The 25,497-nt window shown below is 41.7% G+C and overlaps 1 protein-coding gene across 20 annotated transcripts in view; it reads left to right on the forward strand.

Moving 5' to 3' along the window:
• mbnl3 (muscleblind-like splicing regulator 3) overlaps nucleotides 1-25,497 on the forward strand; it is a 43,106-nt gene that overhangs the window by 4,455 nt on the left and 13,154 nt on the right. For 18 of the 20 annotated variants that reach the window (XM_047802465.1, XM_047802462.1, XM_047802473.1 and 15 more), the window contains exons 2-5: nucleotides 11,210-12,230; nucleotides 21,880-22,044; nucleotides 22,314-22,514; nucleotides 22,828-23,067. In XM_047802465.1, coding sequence (XP_047658421.1) covers nucleotides 12,057-12,230; nucleotides 21,880-22,044; nucleotides 22,314-22,514; nucleotides 22,828-23,067 — 780 coding nt within the window. In that variant the 5' untranslated portion in view covers nucleotides 11,210-12,056. Of the gene's footprint in view, nucleotides 1-10,887; nucleotides 11,114-11,209; nucleotides 12,231-21,879; nucleotides 22,045-22,313; nucleotides 22,515-22,827; nucleotides 23,068-25,497 lie in introns of those variants that run through there. The other 2 variants (XM_047802464.1, XM_047802463.1) reach the window with 2 other exon arrangements.

Raw genomic sequence — 25,497 nt, forward strand, 5'->3', positions numbered from 1 at the left:
CAGAAGTGCAGGAAAAATAATAAAATAAAATAAGACCTTTTTCCTAGCAGCAATAAACTTTACTTTTGATTTGTTAGAAAGTGTTATTTATTTATTTATTTATTTACTCTTTTGTACCACAATGCTGTCATTGTTTAATCTGATTAGTCAGTAGGTGCTGAGGAGTCTTCTGTAACGGCAGCTCTGAAAGTTGTGTCAATCACAGGGACGTTAGCCAATCATCGAGGTTACATGCACTGTGTTCCATGTAAGTGTGTTACACTACCCTGTGATGTAGTACGAGCATCAGTTCTAAACACTGGCAGCATGAGTCTCAGGTGGTAGCTATTGTATGATACAAGAGAGCTGACTGGTGTGTGGGAATGGGCCAAGACTAAATCAGGGAGAAAAGACGACAGGGAAAAAATTAGAACCTTTACTTCATTGATCATTAAATCGTGTTTTTTGTAATTTACAAAAATATTTGTTTGTTCGTTTTATTAAACAAATCGGGACAGGACATGGTAAACAGACAGCTGAAGATGCACTTTTGAAAGACTACAACACACGCGTGTAAAAGTAAAGTAAAAAAAATCGCTCTTGGATCAAACTGATAAATAATTTTCTTTCCCATCGATGACATGTCCTGCATTTTAACGTATTTTTTATTGTTTATTTATGAAAGTAAAAATTATACTTATAGTTTTAGGGTGGCTGAGATTACAGATTATTCAGCCACCCTAAAAAAAGGGCTAGAACCGCCCCTTGTTGACACAATTCGCAACGCATTCGCCAGGAATCCTTTTTGACGCAGATTATTTCAAATATCTCCCTCATATATGGCCATGTGTGTTCAGGAATGTCCTCGTTGTTAGTTATTTTAACATTGGTGACTCCCTCTGAATTAACATTAGCCATTCCTTTTGTAGGCGTGCTGCTCATTGTTAGCTCCGCTATCCTTAGTCTATGTCTGATTGTTGTCCGAAAAATAAATAGTGGAGTAAAGTACTGATACCAGAAAAATGTACTTAAGTACAGTTACGAAGTATTTTTACTCCGATACTTCCCACCTCTGCTTAAGACCAATACAAAGAAAGGATTTTTAGAAATCTGGGCCAACTGAAAAGCATGAACATGAAAAGTATGAGCACGTACAGCACTCAATACTGTTAGGGATCCTTTTGCCTGAATTACTGCAGCAATGCGGCGTGGCATGGAGTCGATCAGTCTGTGGCACTGCTCAGGTGTTATGATAGCCCAGGTTGCTCTGATAGTGGCCTTCAGCTCTTCTGCATTATTGGGTCTGGCATATCACATCTTCCTCTTCCATAGATTTTCTATGGGGTTAAGGTCAGGTGAGTTTTCTGGCCAATTAAGAACAGAGATAACATGGTCCTTAAACCAGGTACTGGTAGCTTTGGCACTGTGTGCAGGTGCCAAGTCCTGTTGGAAAAATGAAATCTGCATCTCCATAAAGTTGGTCAGCAGCATTAAGCATGAAGTGCACAGACAGCGTCAGAAGCGTCTCCCTTGGGCTAAAGACAAAAAGGACTTCGGATGTGAGCGTGTCCGGCAAGCTGACAAAGTTGAGAAACACTTAACTTTGTGCAAATATGGAGCGACTTTGTGCAGCGAATAACGGCAGGAGTGAAGAATGTAGCGCGCACACTGCTTCTGTTTCATCTATGATCATATAAACGGGAAAATTTTAGATACAAACCCCATTTCATTTTAGTGGCAAGAAACTGATTTGAAACACCATTTACGCCACTCGCTGATGATCACTATTACCATGGCAACCAGTATTAGGAACGCTTACTTGCGACTTGCAGCCATAAAATTACTGTATGAGTGAACATAGCCTTTCATTTCACCACAGGAAAGTCTTTTTAATGGAGGGCATTTTGGTTTCCCTGGAAAATGTTTTAGTGCGTACTTGAAAACAACTTCTTTTTTTTAAGCTATTTTAGTATTTGGTCAGACTAGATCAGGTGGAGAATAAATAAAGAATCAGTTTGTTGTACACCAACACACAATGTTGTAACTGTATGTTTCCATGTGGACGCTGGAGGGTTTTGTGAATGGAGACTGCAGCGCAGGAGTAGGCTAAGGGGATTACAGATACTTAACCTAATTATTTTGCTCTTAAGCCATGGTCTCTCTCTCTCTCTCTCTCTCTCTCTCTCTCTCTCTCTCTCTCTCTCTCTCTCAGTTTAACTCCTGCAGCTGCCGGCGCCTGTCTCCTAACCACTCCTCTTACTCACCTCAACTGTCTGGCATCCATTTTAAGCTTTGCCTCTGCACGCTCCCACCCCGCACTCCTCTGCTGCCGTTCCTCTATCTTTCACTCCGACACAGTGGAAAGCGTGACTGCTCGGAACGTGCCGCTTCTTTCCTCGCTGTGTCATCTAATTGACCTTCTAATAGAGTTCTAATAAAGTCGATATGCAGCTATATGAAGTGTATCGTATGGAAAAGATTCGGATCTCTTTTGTAATTTCCACATGACCGAATACTCGGTTTATTTTTGTACTCTTGTGTAATTATTAGAACAGAGGTTCATTTGTTTCACTTCCCTTATATCGGACAGTAAAAGTAGCTGAAGGTTAAATGGGGAAAACAAGCGACTTGTCTAATTTCAAGATGCGTGCACTTCTTCTTTTTCTAATCCGCTGCCTGCACTTTCAGTTCTACAAGTCAAACAGTTCTCAGACCTCAGCTGCTCATGTGGATTGCACTTTGCATGTCCATCTGCTTTGGGACTAAAGCACATGCTTTAGATAATGCAGTCTGCTCCATTCTCCTCTCCATACCTCAACTATGGCTGGGTTAATCACTCCATCAAAACTGACTTCATATCCACTGATACGGTGCCTCTGCCACGCAGCATCGTATTGCACAAGCTGTTGCATCGCGTGTGCCGCGGATTGGTTCAGATTACTTCTAAACCCGCAGCCGAGTTGCATAAAAAATCCGTGATTTATTTTTAAAACAAATACACAAATGAATGCATACAACACCTTGGTTTGTGTCACATTATCCCCAATATACATTTGAGGATGGAATCACCATAAAAACAGAGCAAACCAGAAGGTTTAGCCGCGAGACTAACATTAAAAAAAAAAGACGTTACATGGCTTTAAGGATTTGCATGGAACGCAGAAGCTCTGTGGGTTCAACAGTGGCTAAATTCCCAAAAGCAAGCTGTAGAGTTGAGCTGTCAGGTTCAGGAACATGGTTGAGATCACAAATCACATTCGTCTTCAGCCGAGATCACTCTGATGGTCAGACGTACAATAATGAGATGGATTTGCGGGAGACTTTTAGTTAAACATAGATTTTACTACACATTAAAAAAAAGGTTCAAAACATGTTTTAGGTCAAAACCCACAGTTATTATGCCGTGGCATTCACTGGGTTGGGGTTAAGCAGGCAAGGTCATAGTTTTTTCTTGCGTGTGGTGTGTGTGCGTATGAATGCATCAGCTCAGTGCATTATATATTCCACAGCTGCAGTGCACTATGATCTGGACAGAAAGGTTTAAATGATTAATGATGCTGTACTGCCATATTACAGAGCTGAGAGTATTGCTACTTGCATCATAATACATCTAATACAGCTTGCAAATAGCACTTCCTCCAGGATTTCACAGGTTTTTTTTTGTGTGTGTGAGATTGTTGTGACCAAAAAGTGCTTAATTTTGCAGGGCCTGTTTTCTAAATTTGCAATGTAACTAGAACTGATCAACTGCAAGATTCTTCTTTTTAGCTACTAAAAATGAAATGTGCAGGGATTTTGACAAACTGCGAACTTCAACGAATATCGTTGAATTTGCTTGATTTTGCGTTCATCTCTACGAGTGCAAAGTCACCAAATCCTAGCTAGAGCCTGGGGTATACTGTATACTGCATGCATGCCTGTGTGTGTCTGCGTATGTTGTGCAGTGCACCAATATGCAGTGTCTATGCTGAGGAATTGTGTTTCACGCTCAGCCTCACCTCCATCTCACCAACCCCATCCACTGAGCGCATGTGCTTGCATGCGCGTGTGCGTGCATGTGCGCGTGTGTGTACATGCGTGTGTGTGTACGTGCGTGTGCGTGCGTGTGTGTGTGCGAGCGTGTGTGTGTGCGCACGTGTGTGTGCGCACGTGTGTGTGTGCGCGTGTGTGTGCGCGTGTGTGTACGTGTGCGTGTGTGTGTGCGCGTGTGTGTGCGCGCGTGTGTGTGCGTGCGTGTGTGTAAAACACCATTTCCTGTCTGTTAGAACCAGCTATAATATCACATGGCTCGTGTCTCTGCTAGTGGCGATTGAAGCCACAGTAACCGATGCTGTCGATCATGCTTCAACTCGACACAGCTGCCAAAAACGGCTTTGTCTTCCACCTCTCTTTACTTCCACACCCTTTATGCAAACCTCACACACCCAAGCTTCATGAAGCATCACTTACACTCCTGATTTCAGATCCGTTTTCTTTCATACCTTTTATCGCCTGTCTTTTAGTGTCGTTTTAACGTTAAACCTCGGATGGACGTCACATACCACAGAAGCAACCTCGTAAATTTACTTCGCTATCATCAGGTTCCCAGTCAGTACAAACGGCACTCCTCATTTTCATAGGCTTGTTTTGTAGTGTAGGCTTCTTCAGCTCGTACTCACTGTTCGTTTTTAGACCTCCATCATATGGGCTATTCATGCGCAAATAATCGGCAAACAGGGAGAAGTGTGTAAACCCAGGCTGTGTTGAGGTTTTCACTGCAGATTGCAGAGAGGACACGGCCACACAGGGTTTTTTCTGTGATAGCTGTCAGCACAAAAGCTTTGTCCTGTCGTCAGGAGATTACAAGATTAAATATCAAGTATGCCACAGGCAGCAATGAGGAGCCCAAGGAGAAAAATCGGGCGTGTTCACGGAGTGGGCGGAGTGATGTACTCCTTCCCCTGTCAATCACAGTGACACTCTGGCCAATCACAGGCATCTGTGGAAGTATGTGGAAGAGGACAGATATCATACATTCTGCTGCACTGTGACCGAGCAGGCCAGAGATGGGACTTGGTCAAGACCAAAAGTAGGAAGAAAGAAAAAAGTATTCAAATAAGTGCTGTTTGAGCATCATGTGAATCCAGTAGAATGTGATTTATGATGTAAGAGCTGCCCATGCTATTGGCTAGTTTCATCATTTCACATCTCTGTGTATATTGGGGTGGCACCATGGGACGGCAGTTGCTAGAATGGGACGTGGAGATGTGGACGTCCTCACAGCGTCCGCATGGACCTCCTCCCACCTTTGGAAACCATGCAGGTAGTTGGATCGTTGGCTGTAAATGAACCTGCCATCCACAATAGGGATCCACCATCGCCCTGATTTACTGAGGACTAAAGACCTCCAAAGCTGATTTTTGATTCTGATGATAATAATCATGCACATACCGGTCAAACATCAGAACAGGGGAAAATGAGCTCTCAGTGATTTCTCAGTTGCTTCCAGACATATTTGAGTATTTCAGTCTGGTCATCTCAGTGCAGTTATTCTCCTCTGATCTGTCTCATCAAACAAGGCAATTCCACCGATTCTGTGTAAAATGTAGATATCTCACCACCGCCGAAGTCACAGAGGTTTCAGCTTTTTCCCCAGTTTGAGGTTTGATATGAACATGGAATTGACCTAAAGCTCTTGACCTGTATATGATGATTATTTGCATCACTCTGCTGCTGCCACATGATTGGCCGATTCCATTATTGCACGGGAGCATTTAATCCACCTGTAAGGCCGAGAAAGCAAGTAAAAATTTAGTTATTAAAATATTCTGACTAGCAGCTGATGGCTTGGATTCGTTTGATTATCTTTTCAAGGCTATGACCCATTTAGTCCTTCGTGTTTTATTGCACAACTTGGTAATGTTCTCTTTGCTCAGGATAAAAGACAGGTTTGGAAAGTGAACAGAGCTGGAAGTGCTGGTTAATCATTGTTCCCATAGCCTATAGTATGGAGGATGTTTTGACGGAGAGAGAAACGGTGTGACGAAAAAAGTGTCACCTTCAGTGAGTGTTATGTCAGGGTTAAGTCCCCTTCCTAACATCATATCGATCAAGCTGATCAAGAGCCCCGGGTTTGGAGATTGTTTGGTGCACAGCCTAAAGGAGACAGCGCTGTTCTCCCTGCAGCGTTTCTGTTTAGTTTGAGGTTTTTATCAAAGTTAATGTTTAATGAAAGACAGATGTCTGCACCAAAAATATGAGGAAACAGATAGCTGGCACACGTCTAGCAAACTGGTTCGGCGGATTGAATTATTTATTCTTTTGCTCGCTTTATTCTGCTTTGCATATACTTTAAATCCATGTGCTTAGAAAAAACAACAAAGACTTGTTTGTGAATTTTAAACATTGTCTCTCTCACACTGCGTAGACATTCACTTCTCAATGTTCCTGAAGGTCACTGCAAAGTGTGTGTGTGTGTGTGTGTGTGTATACGTTTCTTGGTGCTCCTGACTGAGTGACCTTGCAGAGTCAATACACTCACCGTTTCCAGACGCTTGATATTTGCAGGCCTCCTCTCTATCAGACATACAGCAGTGACACACACACACAATTCAGTCTACCATCTTTATTCTCTGCTTAGCCATGTCCCAGCACCAGAACATGACTGTAAACCAGCTACACGTCACCACACCACCACCCCAGCGAATCCTGTCTCATGAATCGATAATATTATTAGGCTCAAACAGACGATCCTTTGTATGCTGTCTTTGCCCAGGCAGAGGAGATGGTTGCTGTTCAACATGTTAACCTCATTAGTCATCAAATCATGTTTGTCAAAACGCATTACTCCGAGTTCGTGCGGAGTCTTGCATGACACATGCTAATATGTACGATATTGCTAGTCCTGAACAACACTTTTCAAGGGCACTGCAGCAGTCGCAGTTCAGCAGGAGCAGGCCAGGCCAGGCCCAGCCTACACTATAAACCCGTCTACTGGTTCGCACTGCATCATTAATTATTCAGCCTACACATTCATGTCATGGCATCGGCTCCCTATCTATAACCAAACTCTGTATCTCACAGATGCCCAAAGCCGTTTTAAGGCCTAAAGATGGAACGGGGAGGGAACATGGCAGGGCAGCTTCGTGCCGCAGTTCACCTGCCGTGTGTCTGAGCTGTATAGAAACTGTGTGTGTTTGTACAGAGAACAGGTGTGTGTGGCGTAGCCTGGCTACTAGGCCACTCACTGCCTTTTTACTGTAGCACACAGGAAGAGAAGCTCAGCATGAAAACACGAGCGAGAAATGCATCCTTCTGTTGCTTTTTTGCTTCATGTGGAGGTTCCTTTGTTCTGGAGTGTGTAGTTAGTAATTTAATTTCCACCCCCTTCGCTCTTATTTCTTCTGCTTTCTCTCTCTCTCTCTCTCTCTCTCTCTCTCTCTCTCTCTCTCTCTCTCTCTCTCTCTCTCTCTCTCACCATCATACACACACACACACACACACACACACACACACACACACACACACACACACATGCTCACATCATCCTGCTCACACCCTCTCCCACTTCACTGCAGTGCTCTCCTTCCCTTCTGGGCTGTCTGTCTGCGCAGTCACACTCCCGAACCCCCGCCGCCTCCTCCGTCTGTGTGTGTTTCTGTGAGACACGGGCACAGATCCTATCTGCCCTTCTGTCTCCCTCTCTCACTCCATCGCTTACTCCCTCTTTCTGATTTTCTCTCTTGTTTTTTTTTTCTTCAATGGCCGCAGTGCTGTTTTGTCTAGATCCGCCATAGCCGTACATTCATTCATCCCTCTATGCTGCATCTTCATCAGATCGGGACGTATCACACAACCCCGCGAAACTTTACCAGATCATCTGTAAATTTCAGTTCAATTCAGTCGTATCTGTACAGCACTTTTAACAATGGACATAGGCACAATGCAGTTTTAGAGAAATGTATCAATTCAGCTTATCAATTTGTACATTTTCATTTTATCTCGAATGAGCAAGACAGAGGTGCCGGTGGTGAGGGAAAACTCCCTGAGAGGATATGAGGAGGAAAACGGGAACTCAACCTCATCTGGGTGGCAAAGATAACATGATTTGAAATGATTTCTTGTATGGTCAAAAAAGAACAAATGTTTAACCATGACATTTATTCTAGTTTATTTAAGTCTATATTGTTCACCGATTGAGACATTTGTTATTTATGTTCCTGATTTCTTCAGCTTTTTTTGTTTCATTCCAGAATTGTTCATAATTAGTTTACGCACATAGCTACTCAGGATTTAGCTAAACAATGTCTGAAACACTTTCATTCAACTCATCCTCGCAGCTCACAACAACAAATATGCCGCCTGCAACACTCACGCTGTGTGTTCGGTCGACTTTCTGCAGCAGAGCCGTACAGCTTTCTCACTGCAGTTGAACCTCACTCGAGTTCGTTTGGAACCAGACCGAGAGCTCCTGGCTCGGGCCTCGCCTCGTTTTGGACTACACCAGAGTTGCGATTGCTGTAGTGTGAAAGTGTGCCAGGGGTTCGATTCAAATGGACTACACACTCCAGCAGTGAAAGCAGCCTCATTTACTTTCATTTACTTTTATTATCAAAAATAAATAAATAAAAAAATACAAAAACTACAAGAAGAACCCTAGTCTCTTAAATTATTAGAGCTAATTATAGCAAACCACATACACTGTTAGCCCAAGTGATCTGTAATCCAACCTTCCAAACCTGTTAGATTAGGTTACATCAAGTGTAGCACATGCAGTCATTAGACTGTCACTGCAGGGCAGCTGAAGCTTTCTCTTTCTATAGCTGTGGGAAATCCAGTAGCTTTCTGATGAACCTGTCACACTTACCACATAATCACCTAATTACAGTTACTTAACCTGCTCAGCTTTAAACGTTAGATTACACAATCAGCTGTTTTCATAGAAAAGCCGGAATGCAGAAAACACGGTCCTTATCAAATCATAAACAAGTTCAGATAGAATCAAATCGCTGCATCATCATATCCTCATCAGCTTTCTTGGACAGATGTTCTGAGCTGTGAAATATTTATTACTTTGATTTGTTGTGTAACGTGCAACTAACATGGCGTAACTTGTTACGTCTTGTATGTAACATTTGCGTTTGTATCATTTTTTGCTGTAGCACGTGCTCTTATGGTCAGTAACCTCTGTGTGGCTTACAGTAATATAGGCTGGATTTCAATTATTAGCTTTGTTTAATTCCTGTCTGTCTAATCTGCCTGTCTGTCTGTCTGTCTATATATCTATCTATCTGTCTTTCATCTGTCTGTCTGTATGTCTAGCTTTCTATCTCTCTCTCTCTCTCTCTCTCTCTCTCTCTCTCTCTCTCTCTCTCTCTCGCTATATATATATCAGAATGTCTGTCTGTGTTTATCTATCTATCTATCTATCTATCTATCTATCTATCTATCTATCTATCTATCTATCTATCTATCTATCTATCTATCTATCTATCTATCTATCTAAAAGTTTCTCTTGTACATTTTGACAGTCTGAGGTTATGTTTAGTCGCTTGTTTGTTCATGAACTTTAAGGAACACTTACACAAAATCAGTAAAATGTTTTTCTTTTTTTTGTCATGAAGTTGCTAAGTGGTGAAATTTAGAAAGAAGGTGGCAAAGCAAGCCTGTATTTTTGCATGTTGACACCAGAGTTTAGTAAGTTCAGTAAATATTTTTAAACATGCTGCAAATGCATCTTTGCTCATTCATGTGAACTGCTTTTTAGTCATAGATTGAATAAAAATGTATTTTAAGGTGGCATTTACACAAAAATGTTTATAAAGTGACAAATACGGTTGGGTAACGTTGACTAATGTTGCTTCAGGGAACCTTAATATTAAGTGTTGCCATGGTAATTATTCAAATATCCTAAGATTAGCATGAAGTAATATTATTTGAAAAAAATTGCTATCATCAAACAGATCAATCACATCCAGCATCATATAGAGTCTGCAGGGTCTGTTTACACACGTTTAGATCTCCAGTAGCAGTAACAGACACAGATTTCCTCTTCGCTTGCCGGCCCTCCTCAGTATCGCCCACCTTCTTGTATATTACATCACCGATTCTTCTTCTCCGCAGACTGTTAAACCACCCATGACACAAACATGTGTACACAAACTCACTCCCACTGTTCCTGCTATGACTTGTGTTGAACTCACCGTTCCGTGCTTTTCTCTATAATACTTTTATATTTTAAATATAAACATAGACATTGTTTCAGTGTGTGTGTGTGTGTGGAAGAGACTTTCAGTGTGTGTGTGTGTGTGTGTGTGTGTGTGTGTGTGTGTGTGTGTGTGTGTGTGTGTGTGTGTGTGGAATAGGATTTGTGGTAAAGGCATATTTAGCCCATCCACCAGTACAGAATCTTTCCCCATAAAGCCTGTTGGGGGGGTGGGGGGGTGGGGTGGATAGACGTGCTTAGTAGGTTTTTACAGGCGAGCCCAAGAGCACGTGCAATGAGCAACGACAGTCTCTTCCAGTGAAGGCAGGAGAGGAAAAGGAGAGAGTCACCGCATAACTCGGCTCCTCATTGGCTGCTGCCCACTCAGCCAGTTTGGAAAGCAGTCACCGATTGGCTGTCACATTGCTGAGCACCGAGCTGCTGCCGTTGCGAGGGCCAGGCTTTCCCTTCCTCTTCTCTTCTACTACCTGTGTTTCATGAACGTGTACAAATTCTGAAGTCTCTTGGCGCTTTTCAAGAAATAAGCACGAGCACAAGCGTTGTCATAACCGACAGCAACTTGTTGTGCTGCTCATAAAGAGACGGCGCTCTCTCGTGCTTTATTTCTCTCCCCCTCCTTCTCTCCCTTCCTCTCTCCCGCCCTTCCTCTATCTCTTAATCAAGACACAGCCTGCCCTTTCCTGTGCATTGCTGCCTGCCTCCAGCCCGCACGCCTCCTCTACCTCTCTTTCCCTCTCTTGCTCCTTCATTCTCTTGCTTCTCGCTCATGCACTCTCTGCCATGCACTTTCCTTCTCTCGCTCTCTCTCTCCATCCTGTCCCTCTCTGTATCCCACACTCCCAGCTTTGCAGTGTAAATACTTGATCTTCAGTTTCGTTTCGACAGTTTTGTTTATCCGCCAGTTCAAACAGCACATCCTATCTTACAAAGGTCAACCCAGCGATTGTCTTTCAATTTTGACTCCTACAGTATCTTTCAACTTGTCATTACTCTTTTTGTAATTTTTCCTTCTTTCTCTTTTGAAAGACAGGTTTCGCATCAGAGGAACTAAAGGAGATATTGGAGGTACAATGAGAAGAAGAGACACGGGAGAAACAGGAGGGACAAGAATGCGACTCAAGTAGAAAGCAGCGGACGCGCTTCACCACAAAGTGCCTGGATGTGCTGGATGCTGCAGCAGCCTCGTGCCGGCGCATGCTTTTTTTTCCCACGCTGCTGTCCCCCCCAGACCTGACTGCTTGCCTGTAAGTGTATCTGTGATTGCGCTTGGCCTTGACTCGGGCTATATTTCACTCTGACAGGCAAACAGTCAATCGGCCTATTTGCTGTTCCTCGATCTCGAGCCTCCCCCACCTCGCTCTCAATATCATCCAGTTAATACAAGGACAGTCGACTCGTTTCTTCTTTTGTACCTTCATCTGCTGTTGTCTGGAAATGTGAGGAGAATCTCTAGAAAATCTTCATGCAGCAGGACAGCCTCTTTTAAGAATCCAAAGGTGGGAAAAGTGGAAAAAGTTGTCGTATATGAGACCGGACAGCCACCGCAGCCCAGAAGAACGTGTCCGTCTGCACTTTTAGTGCCTCAGTCTGAGTAAAACGGTCCAGAAGCAGTCACAGCATGCCTGAGTGACCTGCTCTGCCTCAGCCTCCTTCTCCTGGACACACCTGCTCCTGGAGTCCTAGATTCTTCAATATTGTTCTTGTTAAAGCTTTTCCACTATTCTGTCTGAACATTAGAGCATGTTTCTTTTCTTGTACCAGACTGTTTTTTGTGCTGCGGCAAAGTGATTTTTTTTTTTTGTCCTGCTACGTGCGCTTTTTAACCTTCATACCCCCAGACGACCTTTAACTCCACCTAAAGCATCCGCTAATCATGGCCGTCAACATCGCCGTAGGCCGGGACACCAAGTGGCTGACACTAGAGGTGTGTCGCGAGTTCCAGAGAGGCTCATGCTCACGTTCCGACACCGAGTGCAAGTTTGCTCACCCCTCTCGCACCTGCCACGTGGAGAATGGCCGCGTCATTGCCTGCTTCGACTCTCTCAAGGTAACCCTGATGCAAAGATACACGCTTTCTCAAACAGCACAAAGAGCTCCGGTACAGAGCATAGAGCCTTCTATTTTTTAGATTCAAACATATAGGACCTAACACACCCAAATACACACTGGCGTTTTGTGATGCCAACACCTCTAGGCTCTTTTTTGCTGAGTTGTGATCATTCTTCTGCTGATGTCCTGAAAGACAGTGTGTATCTGTGTCAGCCTTTAAAAGTATACAGCAGACCTGGGTCAACTACATCTGCAAAAGCATGATTAAGCACTTTTGTCCAAGCATGCACAATGCAGAGGATCTACCGAGATGTAGCCCACTGCAAATCAGAAGCAGAGATTTATAGAATTAATTTGAACATTTGTGGACAAAATGGTGTATGTCACAGTAAACACGTATGTTTTATAGCAATGCAACCTGAAAAAGAACTTCTATCCATTTTCAAACTTTAGACATCATACCCCAAAACATCTGATTGGCCATAATGTACGGTCATAATGCCGTGTCAGCATTCTTACAACATTCTTATTTTTAATCCTGACAAAACATTTGTTATATTGAACTTGCTGTGGCAAAACGAACAATGCTAAATACACACACACACACACACACACACACACACACACACACACACACACACACACACACACACACACACACATATATATATATATATATATATATATATATATATATATATATATATATGTGTGTGTATATATATTTAAAGAAAAGATTTTGAATAAAAGGAGGTTGTTCTCTGATCAGTATTCTGATTAGGAAGGCTGAAGGGTGACAGCTCAAACTTCAGGGAGTTCGTTCTTATAGCAAAATAGCAATCTCTTTGAAGCTCCTCACATATCTCCTCTGTGTATAAATTCAGAACTACAAGTCGCTGATGCAGCACGGTCAGCAGGCTTGAAAGTTGCAGCCGTGGCTTTTATACAGAAATCCTCCTCTGGAGCCGGGCGGAGAGCTAACAGAGGCCGCAGCTCAGCGTGCTCTAATCCTCCTTACCCAAGCAGCACGTCGTCCAGTAATTCACCGATAGTCTGGGCAGTGCAGCGCCGGCTGGATTACTAATGTGGAATGGGATTATCTTTCAAAATAAAAATAGAAGAAAAGCAGTTTCAGGGTCACTGCTGAGGGAGGGAGAGAAAAAGGTAGCCTTGTACGGTATGTCCTTAATGAGCTCTGAAAATGCACAATACTGTCTGCAACTTCAGTTCAGGTTTTAATTATACAACACTCTTCATTTTAATAGTACTCATTTATTTCTCTGTGGACAAGAGACCATCCCCCTCATCCCACCCCCTTTCACTTTTCCTCCTCCTCCTCTTCTCTGCTAATTTATTGACGTCCCTTAATGGCTACCACAATGTCCTTTCTCCTAACTGGTGTCTTCTGCTGGAGACGTTTCTTTATCCATTAGTTCTGACTTGCCTGCCTGCCTGCCTGCACGTTGGCCTAGGTACACATAAATTATGTATTCCAAATAATTCAACTCTGTGCTGCATTTATTAATGTCTGCCCTCTGCTAACAACTCCACACGAGTAGAAAATATCTGAGACATCATTCTCTTATAGCCCAAGCCACCAGTTACATGCAGGTTCTTCTGTAATCATAGACCGCATCTTGTCTGTTATCATCTTCCGCTCTGTCTGTGACCAATAAGAAAAGAGGAGACCGGATGAGGCAAAACTTCCTCCCAGTTGCTGGGCGCGTTACCATGGCTACGCCGAGGAGATCCCTGACCCACTGTATCTAGCACGACGTGACTTACAGCTTTTCATTCCTCTCTCTGGCTGTATCTGCATCAGGGGGAAAACACAGCACTTGTTACATAAACTCCACAAATATGCTGTCCAGTGTGGTGGTGGTTTTATTATTATTATTATTATTATTATTATTATTTTGGTGGGTGGCAGATTTGCGGTAGTGTATTCTTGCAACTTGTCCTAATAATGCAGATTAACATTGTTGCTGATCTTTTGCTTTCAGCTGCTTTCTCCTCTGTGTTTTGGGGACGTCTGTTCTTAGGGGACCGTCTGCTCACTGCTAAATACTCCCAGAACATACTCTCTTTACTTCTGATGCAAACATTGCTGTCACTATAGGCACTAGAAAACTGGGCTTGTTTGTGAGAGAGGCGATGAACAGATCAGATTCGGATGATGTGCAAAAACTCAGAGAGACAGTACAAAGATTCCAAAGTAGGAATTAAAAAAGCAATATATCATGCACAAAAACAAGAGCACTAGAACACACGTGGATTTTCATGTTGTAGCTTTATATTTAATTATCCTATTTTTGTTTGAAATGTAGAAATTATTCAAAATTATAATTATAAAAATGAGCTTTTTTAAACCTTTTTGTGTCAAAAAAAACGTATGCCGTTTGCCCCGAAACTATCAATAATCAGCGTCATAGAATTCACATTTCTGTTACAATTAAAACTGTGTATTTTAAATATCCATACAACCAAATTTATTGTTTTAAAAATGTCTTTATTTTTAAACAGTTGGCTTTCCGATTTAAAAAGAAAGACATTACCCGAATTGAAATACCTTTGCTTTCACTAGTTGTGCCAAACAAATCTCCTGCCGACGTGCTCTCACAAAGCCGGAGTCTATCACAGGAACAGACAGCGTTTAGATACGGAGACGATACATTGCTTTCATTCTGTCCAAGTGACTTTGTCCATAATCATTATTTATAAGACAAGCGCGTTCGCCAACGATGTCTTTTCTGCTGCTGGAGTAATGACGGCTTTAAAGTTGGTTTCATTTCAGACACTCATGTTTCCGCTGCTGACATCATTCACAAAGATCTTGTGACAAGCTTTGGAAAGGCATATACCTCATCAGCACAATTGTCTACAGACTTTTATTTTGTATTCATTTTATATTCTGGGGCTTCTCTGTACTGTTGCGCCGCACAGCTTCATTAGCAGCCTGTGAAACACAGCTCCATGTGTTTACAAGATGACTAAATGGAAAATAATAAAATACAATACCAATACAATGGTTTTATGTGAATTTCTCTATCAGAGGAACCTGTCTAAGGACAGCGAGATCATTCGTTCTTAGACAGTAATTCAATAAAAGATTAGCTGCCGTGCTTTGTCTGGACATAAACTGAATAATATTCACATGCACCTTCCTGATTTATGGTTTTACGAAGGACTTATGAGACAGACACCGGACAGCAGGTTCTCTCAACCTTGGTTAAGTTGCCCTCTATGCTGGAAGGTCTGTTACTGACCAAAATGTAAGTGTTTTATCCAGCAAAGTAACATGCACCGATGAAGGCATGCACTCACACAGCAGGTGCCATGTTATCAGTACATGTTGGTAGTACCAGTGCTACACAGTATTAGCACCGGTGCTACACAGTATTAGCACCGGTGCTACACAGTATTAGCACCGGTGCTACACAGTATTAGTTTATACCAAAATCACACTAATAATCTGTTTCACCGAAGCTATTTATTTGCACTTTGGTTTACAGGTTCCTGTGAATTAATATGTGGGAAAAGCAGCACCCACCTCAAATTCAAGCAAATTTTTAACATACTACGTTCCAGTGCTCCTCAAGAGCCAATGAGCCTCCTCACTCTTCCTTTAAAGCTGCTTACTGACACCTTCATTGTGTTAAGGTACCAGATATGTACCCATTAGTGTCACATTAGTCTTGAGATTCATGAAATCAGTTGAGGAAACTGCTGAGCTGTGAAGGCATCACTTGAGTTATATTAATTTTTGTTCGTTCTGTTGCCTTTTACGTTTTTGTATTTTGTTTGGTCATCTGATAATTCCCTTCCTCTAGTAAGCTTTTTCCTACCAACCAAAGAGGATGAAAGGCAACGTGTACTTCCTCCAATACATTTGAAGCAGCTACTTTGCTTTTTTAAACTCTTGTTCATGCTCCATCACAGAGCATCATGTCTTACTCAGAGGAAAGTGTCAGAATCTGCACTTCTGATGGACAGGTGAAAACGGTCCAGCCGTCCCTCCAGACAGACAAGAGTGTGAATGCCTCTCTGTTGTGCCAATTAGATCATTTCTTAGTTTCTAATTTTCTATTTGTCTTGTTCTGTTTTGCTTTTTTATGTCATTGGTTAAGTTTGTCTGCTGGTTGTCAGATGTAACGGCGCTCCAGACCTCGTTTTGAGTGACCAAACCCCCAGGCGTTCCTCGAAGTGTGAATTCGGTGTTTGAACACTATTGGTGTACTAGCTGCTTGCATAGATTTCAGGGAGTTTGATGTTCTGAGCGTGTTCAGCTCGGCGTCTCTCACTTTTTGTGCATTGCATCTTTCATCCACAGGGCAGTAACCCAGTCGTCATGTTTGACCAAAATAATTGTTAAAACTGTAAGTAATTGTTATGGGAAGGTGGTTTAAATGTACACTGCATTATTTATTTTGGGGATTTTTTATCCTAATAGTCCAGCACAATAGTCAGAAAAACAGCTTTAACTGCTAATGACCACTGGCCTCTGATCCAATAACACTTTTTTTCAATTTCCTTTACATCGGGACATTTATTTTTTTAAATCAACTCTCTGTGACTCACACTTAGTCATTATGAGACTGACATGATACCTAAATCTGGATGCATGAGTTGATAAAAAATCAGCAGGGTAGAAGAGTCACATCAACAAGTGATTCAAACTTGGCAGCAGTCTGAATCTGGTGATAATGAGTAGTTTCATGGGAAGTACCTTAAAAGCCATGTTCCAGCTTTAGAAACTCCTGTAATGCTGCCTTGGACGATCTGGTCTAGCCTCCTTACCTGAAGGCCATGTTGCTAAGGTGCATTTTTTTCTGACAGTGACTTGCCAGAAAGTGAGATCTTCACTCAAGGCTCATCTAGGGATAACCAAGAGTACAAATTAAGTACAGCCAGCCAGGGAGTCACTGAACTGTGGCAACCAACAAGACGTCACAAAGAGGACTAGAACCAACAGAGACTAAGTAGCAAGATGTACAGGGTAAAATAAGCGATTATAACGGGTGGCTAAGGCAACCAGTTAGTATTCATGAGATGGCAAACTCTCTTGGTAGGTGACTCAATCCCCAGTTTCTGATCTGATGGAGAAAGCGGGTTGTCTGTCGTGCAACAAGTCAAAAATGTAACAGATTAATGAGAGAGGTGTGACTTTTGGGACTGTGGTCTGACAGACTCTGTAGCATTCATTTGTTGTGTGAACGATGGGTGTGTGCATATGTGGGTGGGTTGGTGGATGGGAGTAAACACATCTCAGTAGCTATACCCATCCGTCACGTCAGTCGCACTCAGCTCTTCAATGTTCAGAGCAAAGACACCTTCATACTGCCTACTTTCACTTACAGTTCCTCTAGTTCATACTCTTCCACTGTTATGGCCAGGGTTGAGTCTGGACAAAGGAAAAGGAACTCGTTTTTAACAGGCTTTTATGGCATACTTGGCGAATGTTTTGAGCCATAGCAGCATTAGCGATAAATAAGATATAGCCGATGATTATGACAGTGTCACAAGTTAGAATCAAATCCGTTAACATGCCCCTCTTAATGAAGCTGAACCACAATTTTGTAAGTTTCGCCTTGTTGTTACTACAAGAAACCCTGCATGGAAGCATGTTGAGAAGCAAGTATATTCTCTGTGTGTGTGTGTGTGTGTGTGTGTGTGTGTGTGTGTGTGTGTGTGTGTGTGAGGGTGAGGGTGAGGGTGAGGGTGAGGGTGAGGGTGATTGAACAAAGAAGTTTGTGCTTGTTCTATAGAGTGCGATCAGAATGCAATTTATTCCACAGGGGTAATGAAGTTACAGTAAGTTGACTGAATTTCACCCTTGGCTAATGCACCCTGCTTGCAGTGCACAAAGTTCCCCACTATTCTAAAAGCCAAAGGCATGGGAAGCAAATAACTCGATCAGTCATGCAATGGGAAGGCAACATATGGGGAAGGTTGGCTGTGAAAAATGAACATGAGGTTCCATAACGTGTCTATAAATATTTCATAGGCAAATAAACAGAAACTAAAGACAGGTAGGCACTTTATATGCTCTAACACAAGCGTATATGGGGTATTTTTAGTAGATTACATCTACTTTTCAACATTGACACCAGATACAACAAACTTTAAAACATGCACAGCATCTGAATGCGGAAGATCAAATAATGATATTAATTTATATATGTGTGTGTGTGTGTGTGTGTGTGTGTGTGTGTGTGTGTGTGTGTGTGTGTGTATATTCATTCCTGAGGTTTCTGCTGATAAAACATTAGGGGATCCTTAAAAATATTCTTGTTTGCTGTAATCCGACCGACCCTGTCAATTTAGGACCGACTCAATCTTTTATTTTTTATTTTTGCTTTAAGTCCGACCGACTTGCCGGATGTAAATTTGCTTTAAGACCAAACAAATTTTTTTTACTCTTCAAACAACTAATACAAAAGCATATAATAATATTAATTATATTTTAGGAAGTATTGTAAATATATATATTGCCTAGGCCTACATACAAACGAAGGCTACGTTCTTTCTTTGAAATAAAAACCCGTGACGTCATCTATGTTTACCGGATGTCACACTATGGCCTGTGCGTTCGCTTCGTCTCATACTCTCATTCACTGTAAGAGTCAACGATTCGCGCTTGGTAATGATGGCTGTTCAAAGTCATACGGGTTTGGGCACCATAATACATCTAAAAAATTCATTAAAACAGCTCGACACCGCTTTAACTTGGCGGTTGCAAATGAGGTTTGCAATGATGCGCCCGAAGGCACGGGTTGAAGACCCAGTCAGTGACGTCACGATATGCTAATTTGTTTAAATGCATACCTACATAATCACCATCACCAAAATTGTACTTTTTTTTTTTTACATTGAAACTTGAAAAAAAATATAGACCTACCTACCGACCTTTTTTTTTTTACTGTTACTGCAAACCAAAATATTTTTAATGATGGCCTTACGAAAAACACGATCAAATCCGTTCACTTCCAGTTACCGGTTCCTATCATCCAATTCAGTTTTCTTTATATAGTGCATTTAGCACTGGATGTGGTCACAAAGCTTTACAGAAATCCAGATATAATAGCGTTATTAAAACTCAAGGTTAATTCCTAATGAGCAAGACTGTAGCAGGAAAAATCTCTCTCCAAGACAAAAAGAGGAAGAAACATAGAGAGGAACCAGATGCAAAAGGGAACCCATCATCTACTGGGTGACATTGAATAGTGCGGTTATAAATAATTTCCCTTCTATAACTGTACTGAAGAGTCAGAGTGTTAATTGTGTTAAGAGAAACATGAGTATGAGCATATTTAGCATATAACAACTGTAGGAACTCAGTGTTAAACAGAATTAAAATAAGCACTGATCCTGCTTCATGGATTTCACTTTAAGAACCAGTGTGACAGACCAGAGTGATTTAGGATTGAACTGAGAGGTTATACAGTCTAAGCATACAGCCTGGCAGTCGAGGTCATTTTGCTTATGGGTAGAAACAGTGTGTGTCTGGTTGTCTTGGGATTTAAACTCTTCACGACATGCTAACCTCCACAGGCTTTTGAGCTGCCACCTCTTGTTTAAGGGGCTTCGTCGGTTTCCTGAACGGTTGGAAAATGATTTTAACACTTTAACATGTGATCCACACCTGTGCCGTTACAAGGCTGACATCTAGATAAAACGAGTGGCACATCAGGAAGCATTACAGGCTCACAATGCATCTGTGCCCGAGTGGATTTTCCCTAAGTTTTGGTTTCTAGATGCTTCCAAAAAACACACTCGTGTATGTGTGTGTACATGGTGTCCTGCGATGGACTCGTGTCCCCTCCAGAGTGTGTTGCTGCCTCACTCCCAGTGTTACAGGGATAGGATATAAGACCCAAACGTGACCCTGATTAGGATAGAGCACTTACTGAAACTGAATGGCTGATTATAACCGATTATAATCGCCATGATGTGAATGTTTTTGCTGTCACTTGCTATGCAGTGTAATATAAACTCACCAGACCCTTCAAATACGTATCTGACTAATATTTCATACCAATTAAACAGGAATAGTATGAATACCCCATATACCCCAATACCCCTGAATATTCCAAAAATGCTAATAACACTTCACCACACACACACACACACACACACACACACACACACACACACACACACACACACACTCTCTCTCTCTCACAAACACATGTGCCACACTGTATCTGGCCAGATATCAGTATTTGTTTGTCATTAGGATATAAAAGGTTGCTTATATGATGATACGCTAATGTTCCTGTTTAAAGAACTTGCTTGTACCAATTTTACAGCTAATTAAACATAAGACAAATTGCATTAAGGACATAATGTGTTTCTAAGGACACCTGCTGAACCTTTGCTACGTGTGCTGTGATTACTGTCCATATTCATGCACAATCATAATAGATTTAAAATCCTAGTGCAGAACTATTCAATTAGTTCATGAAAAGCCTCCCAAATGAGGGGTCAGTGAGATATGGCTTGCAATATGAGCAATGACGACAACAATATAAAAGCCCCTGTGTTGTATTTTTCCACCATAAGAAACCCAAGTAAGCTTTTTTCCTTTACATTTAAAGATGTTGCATTACAGCATCAGTGCATTGTGACATGCCCAAGTCAGGTTTTTTTCTACATTCAAATGGGTAAATCAGAGAGCCATATCACACTCCTTTAGAATTAAACTGAGACTTAAATGCACATAACAATATGGCAAATATCATTCAGTATGCTATTTTTTGTCAAAATAAATTACTTTAGCATGCCTTTTTTAAACAGCCATCTCAGTAACTGGCAAACATTTAGGCTGCTTTCTAATGAGAGAAATGACATTTTTTAGATTTCACAAGAGCAGTGAAATCGGGTGTATATGTTTTCAGTGCAGAACACACAGTGGTACAGGAGTTGGGCTGTGAGGTATGTGTGATTACTCGTTTTAATGACATTCATTTGTAAGAATGACTATTTGCACGTGTAATTAGAGCTAGGGTATTACAGTAGGGTTACTGATGTTTCACCGACTTCCCAATTTCTTTGTGAAAAAAATTGAAGAAATTAGCAGTAGAAACGAACAAAAGTTGAACGAACAAAGAAACGAACAAATCTGTCATCGTCCTGTCAGTCATAGCGTCTCACAGGAGAGGCTGCTCTCGCCACTCGACTGACGTCACGTGACTCTTGCTCTGTGCTGCGACTGCTGCTCATGCTGAATGGATTAGACATCACTATTAATTTATTAATAGAGATGTCTTTTTCACACTAGGCCACTTAAGGGGCCGGAACAAATTACCATGCGGACCGGATCCCGCCCCCGGTTCGGCATTTGATCAGCCTGGGTCCTAGTGCTTGGAAATGTCATAACAATGATCATTAATCGAACATTATCTAATCATTGGCTCCTAAATTTCCAGCAACCTGCTTTACTTGTTTCATGCATTGTTTCTACTTTGCATTATGTTAGTTCCTTGCACATGTATGAAACAACTATTTAATTTTATTCTCTGACTCGCTTGATCCTTATCTCCCTGGTATCCTGCTTTGGTTCCTTTTGAATTTTAAAGCGATCTCAGTTTTATCATCCAAACTTATTCAAAAATTTCATCCCGACTCTCTTTCTTACTCACTCCTAGGGTCGCTGCACACGTGATAACTGTAAGTACCTGCACCCGCCGCCACACCTGAAGACCCAGCTAGAAATCAATGGCCGGAACAACCTGATTCAGCAAAAGGCGGCAGCTGCCATGTTGGCTCAGCAGGTGCAGTTCATGCTGCCTGGAGCCCAGCTACAGCCCATAGTAAGCACACCTTCTCATTCCCAGCGTTGTTCCACTGTTCAACCATTAAAGCCTTTCTTGTTTTTTAATAAGAAGTATATATTAAGCATGTATTTAACAGTGATCGAAGGTTAATCAGTGTATAATTTAATACAGCTTTGTAGTAAGTGTGTCAAGCTTCTAAAATGAGCAAATGAACTCATCTGTAAAAGCCCTGTGGAATCCAGTTGCCTTTATTGAAAGTAGTGCACTGCATATCTTAATCTTTTTGGTCTGTTCCTGTATTGCAGACCACGTTCCCAGTATCACCCTCGTTGGCCACCACACAGAGTATGGCTTTAAATCCATACATGGGCCACATGAACCCTGGCATCAGCCTCATGCCCGAGCTGCTGCCCAGCACCCCCGTGCTGGTCCCGGGAAGCCCCACGGGCATCTCTGTGGGCAACGGCAACTCCACTCAGAAGCATGTTCGCACAGACAAGCTTGAGGTATGGCTGCTTCTCTGTGTAGTTCTGTTTAACCCATAGTGGGTTATTTAAGGTCAGACAGATATGTAGTGGATTGTAACTAAAGCTATATGATGACCATGCATTGCATTATGATACTGTATTGCATTTTAAGTTTTAGGAAACCGCTAAAAAGATGGGTTTAAATGGGCTTGCTGCCATCAGCTGCTGTTCAGTTAAAACAATTGTAGAAATATTGTTTTATTTTTAGTTCTTATCAACCTGAACTATACTAAGTAATAATGTGCAGCTGTACTCTTCTGTTTTTCTGATCATTTTTGCGCTTTCTTTCCAGGTGTGCCGTGAGTTCCAGCGGGGCAACTGCACGCGGGGTGAGAACGAGTGCCGCTACGCTCACCCAGTAGAGGCAGGCATGGTGGACGGCAGCGAGAACTCCGTCATTGTGTGCATGGACTACGTCAAGGGCCGCTGCTCGCGCGACAAGTGCAAGTACTTCCACCCACCGGCACACCTGCAGGCCAGGATTAAAGCAGCACAGCAGCAACAAGCCAGCCAGAGTGCAGCAGCAGCTATGGTGAGATGGAGACAGTGGCACCTAGAGTACTGTAGTCTTACATAAACATCAAATACACCAAATAAAACACCTATATATATATATATATATATATATATATATATATATATATATATATATATATATATATATATATATATATAAGTGTGATAATCTATATATATATATATATATATATATATATATACACACACACACATTCAGACGTGTGGCATATTAGAGTAAAAACTAGCATTAAGGGATTTAACAAGGTGTTGGGCCACCACAAGCCACTAGAACAATTAGTGTCTAGAACTGTACTTAAGTGTGATAATCTTCCTTCCAAAACATCACCTCAGATTCAGTTGGGGCATTGATGATTCTGTCTGTCCAAAAGCTGTGAAGGACATAACATACAATTGACATCATTTTTTTTTATTTTTTTTTAATTTTTTTATACCTATCGAACAATTCAGTTAGTCCTCATGCACTTTCGATGGAAACACTGTTATTCTCTTGGAGACCAATCAGTCAGACAGAAATTAAATGAAGGTGATCAGTCAGTATAACATTGTATTGATTTGTTCTAAGGAGACAGGTGGACCCACACCATGCCAGCTAAGTGTCCCTCACAGGGCAGCAGACCCACTGTTTATCCCTTAATTTGTCTTCCGTCTGTAAATGAAAAACTGCAGCACAGAACACCGTTTCTGTACCACTTACAGTTTCACAAGGTGATGAACAGCTTTTATATAAAGCCTACAGATTCTCTGGGTACTCAGAACTCAGGCTCTGCTCAGATATTTGGATATCCAGGTAAACATTTGAGCTGCTGCTATTCAAGTAATAAAATCAGTATTCAGGCAATTGTAAGTTGAGAAACTAAAAAAAAAGGAAACCACATGTGGCTGTATTTGGCTGCAGAGATCAGAGCTCACATTGCATGTGCCTAGAGACTGAAAAAAAGTTTTGGGCGCGAACAGATCTCACTCTGATGCAGGCAGTAGCATGTAGCCCGATCTAAATTTTCTAGATAATTATGTTCCAATATAATTCAGGCCTTTGTTCGGATGCTTATGGAAACAATCGCGTACCTCAGGCGTACATCGCGAAAACTCATTTTACACCAAGAGCAACGTAACAAGGCCACACTGCTATTCTTTTTACACTGGATCCTGCTCCTGACAAATACACAGGTGCAGGCTCATGGGTATTAATAAAAAAGGAAACCTGTACAGGAATCGAGAGCAAACATATTTAACAAATGAGCCTCTCTTGTTCACTGAAGTGTCTCTTTAAAGCACCTCAGTGAATTAGGCTTGTGTAACAGATCTGTCTATACAGAACAGAGATTAAACACTAAATTTCCCTTAAATAAAACGTTACATTGCAAGGCATTGAATGATTCTCGTGCAAAGATTTTATTTGTACCCAGCGTTTATTTAATTAAGATAATTAAAGTACTTTTGTATTTCTTAGTATTAGATAGTCTATTGTTTTCTTTTTGGAGAAGTGGTGCATTCATACTGTAAGCTTACATCACACACTATAAAAAACTAAATCTAACACATATGAAGCTTTGCTCGAACTAGAAGCCTCCGTATCTCCTTTGTACTCGAGTTCTCTGGCCACTGGATGGTGGAGGTAGGATTATTAGTTAGGGTTTTAGAAGCACACTAATGGGTCAGACTCATGGGATAATGTTAATCAGGTATTGTGTGCGCTGATCATGGTACAAGGTGAAGACTGAGGATCATAGGAGATGCAGTCTGCAGCTTTGCGAGTTACAACGTTAAGCTGTAATTGTTTGTAGTTTCTCATTTCATTTCAAAGGCTTGCCTTAAGAACTGTCCACAATACTGAAATTCACTAGTAAACGCATTTTTTTACATACTATGATATATATTTGTGTTTATAACTTCAACAAGCCATGTGTATGGCGAGTGTATTCAATAATTCATGATCCCCCGTGTGTGTGTGTGTGTGTGTGTGTGTGTGTGTGTGTGTGCGTGTGTGTGTGTGTGAGAGAGAGAGAGAGAGAGAGAGAGAGAGAGAGAGAGAGAGGAGGGGTAAGTAAGTGTATTAGAAGCTGGTCTTTTGTCTTCTCAGTGATGTATGGAGACTTTCAGCTCAATGATAAGTTACAAAAACCAGCTCTGCAGTGAAGGTGCAGGCAAAAAACAAGCGGAGTAATAAGCAGATAAGCAGATGAAGCGGAAAGAAAGGCAATTGTGCAACACCAGCTAACTGGCCGCCTTCTGCATACAGCTGTTTTGCTGCAGTGAGCTCTCCCTTACATGACACAAGCGCTTGTTCTGTGTCCTCTGCAGTGCTTGTGGGATTTTGCAGTCTTTCAGTCTTCCTGCAGGGTGTTTTTAACAGGTTTATTGAAGTGTCGTGTCATTTTCTAGTGCTCAAGCTTGCGGATCAGCTTGCCACAGTTTCTCTCAT

The sequence above is a fragment of the Tachysurus fulvidraco genome, chromosome 17, assembly GCF_022655615.1.
Source record: "Tachysurus fulvidraco isolate hzauxx_2018 chromosome 17, HZAU_PFXX_2.0, whole genome shotgun sequence".
NCBI lineage: Eukaryota > Metazoa > Chordata > Actinopteri > Siluriformes > Bagridae > Tachysurus > Tachysurus fulvidraco.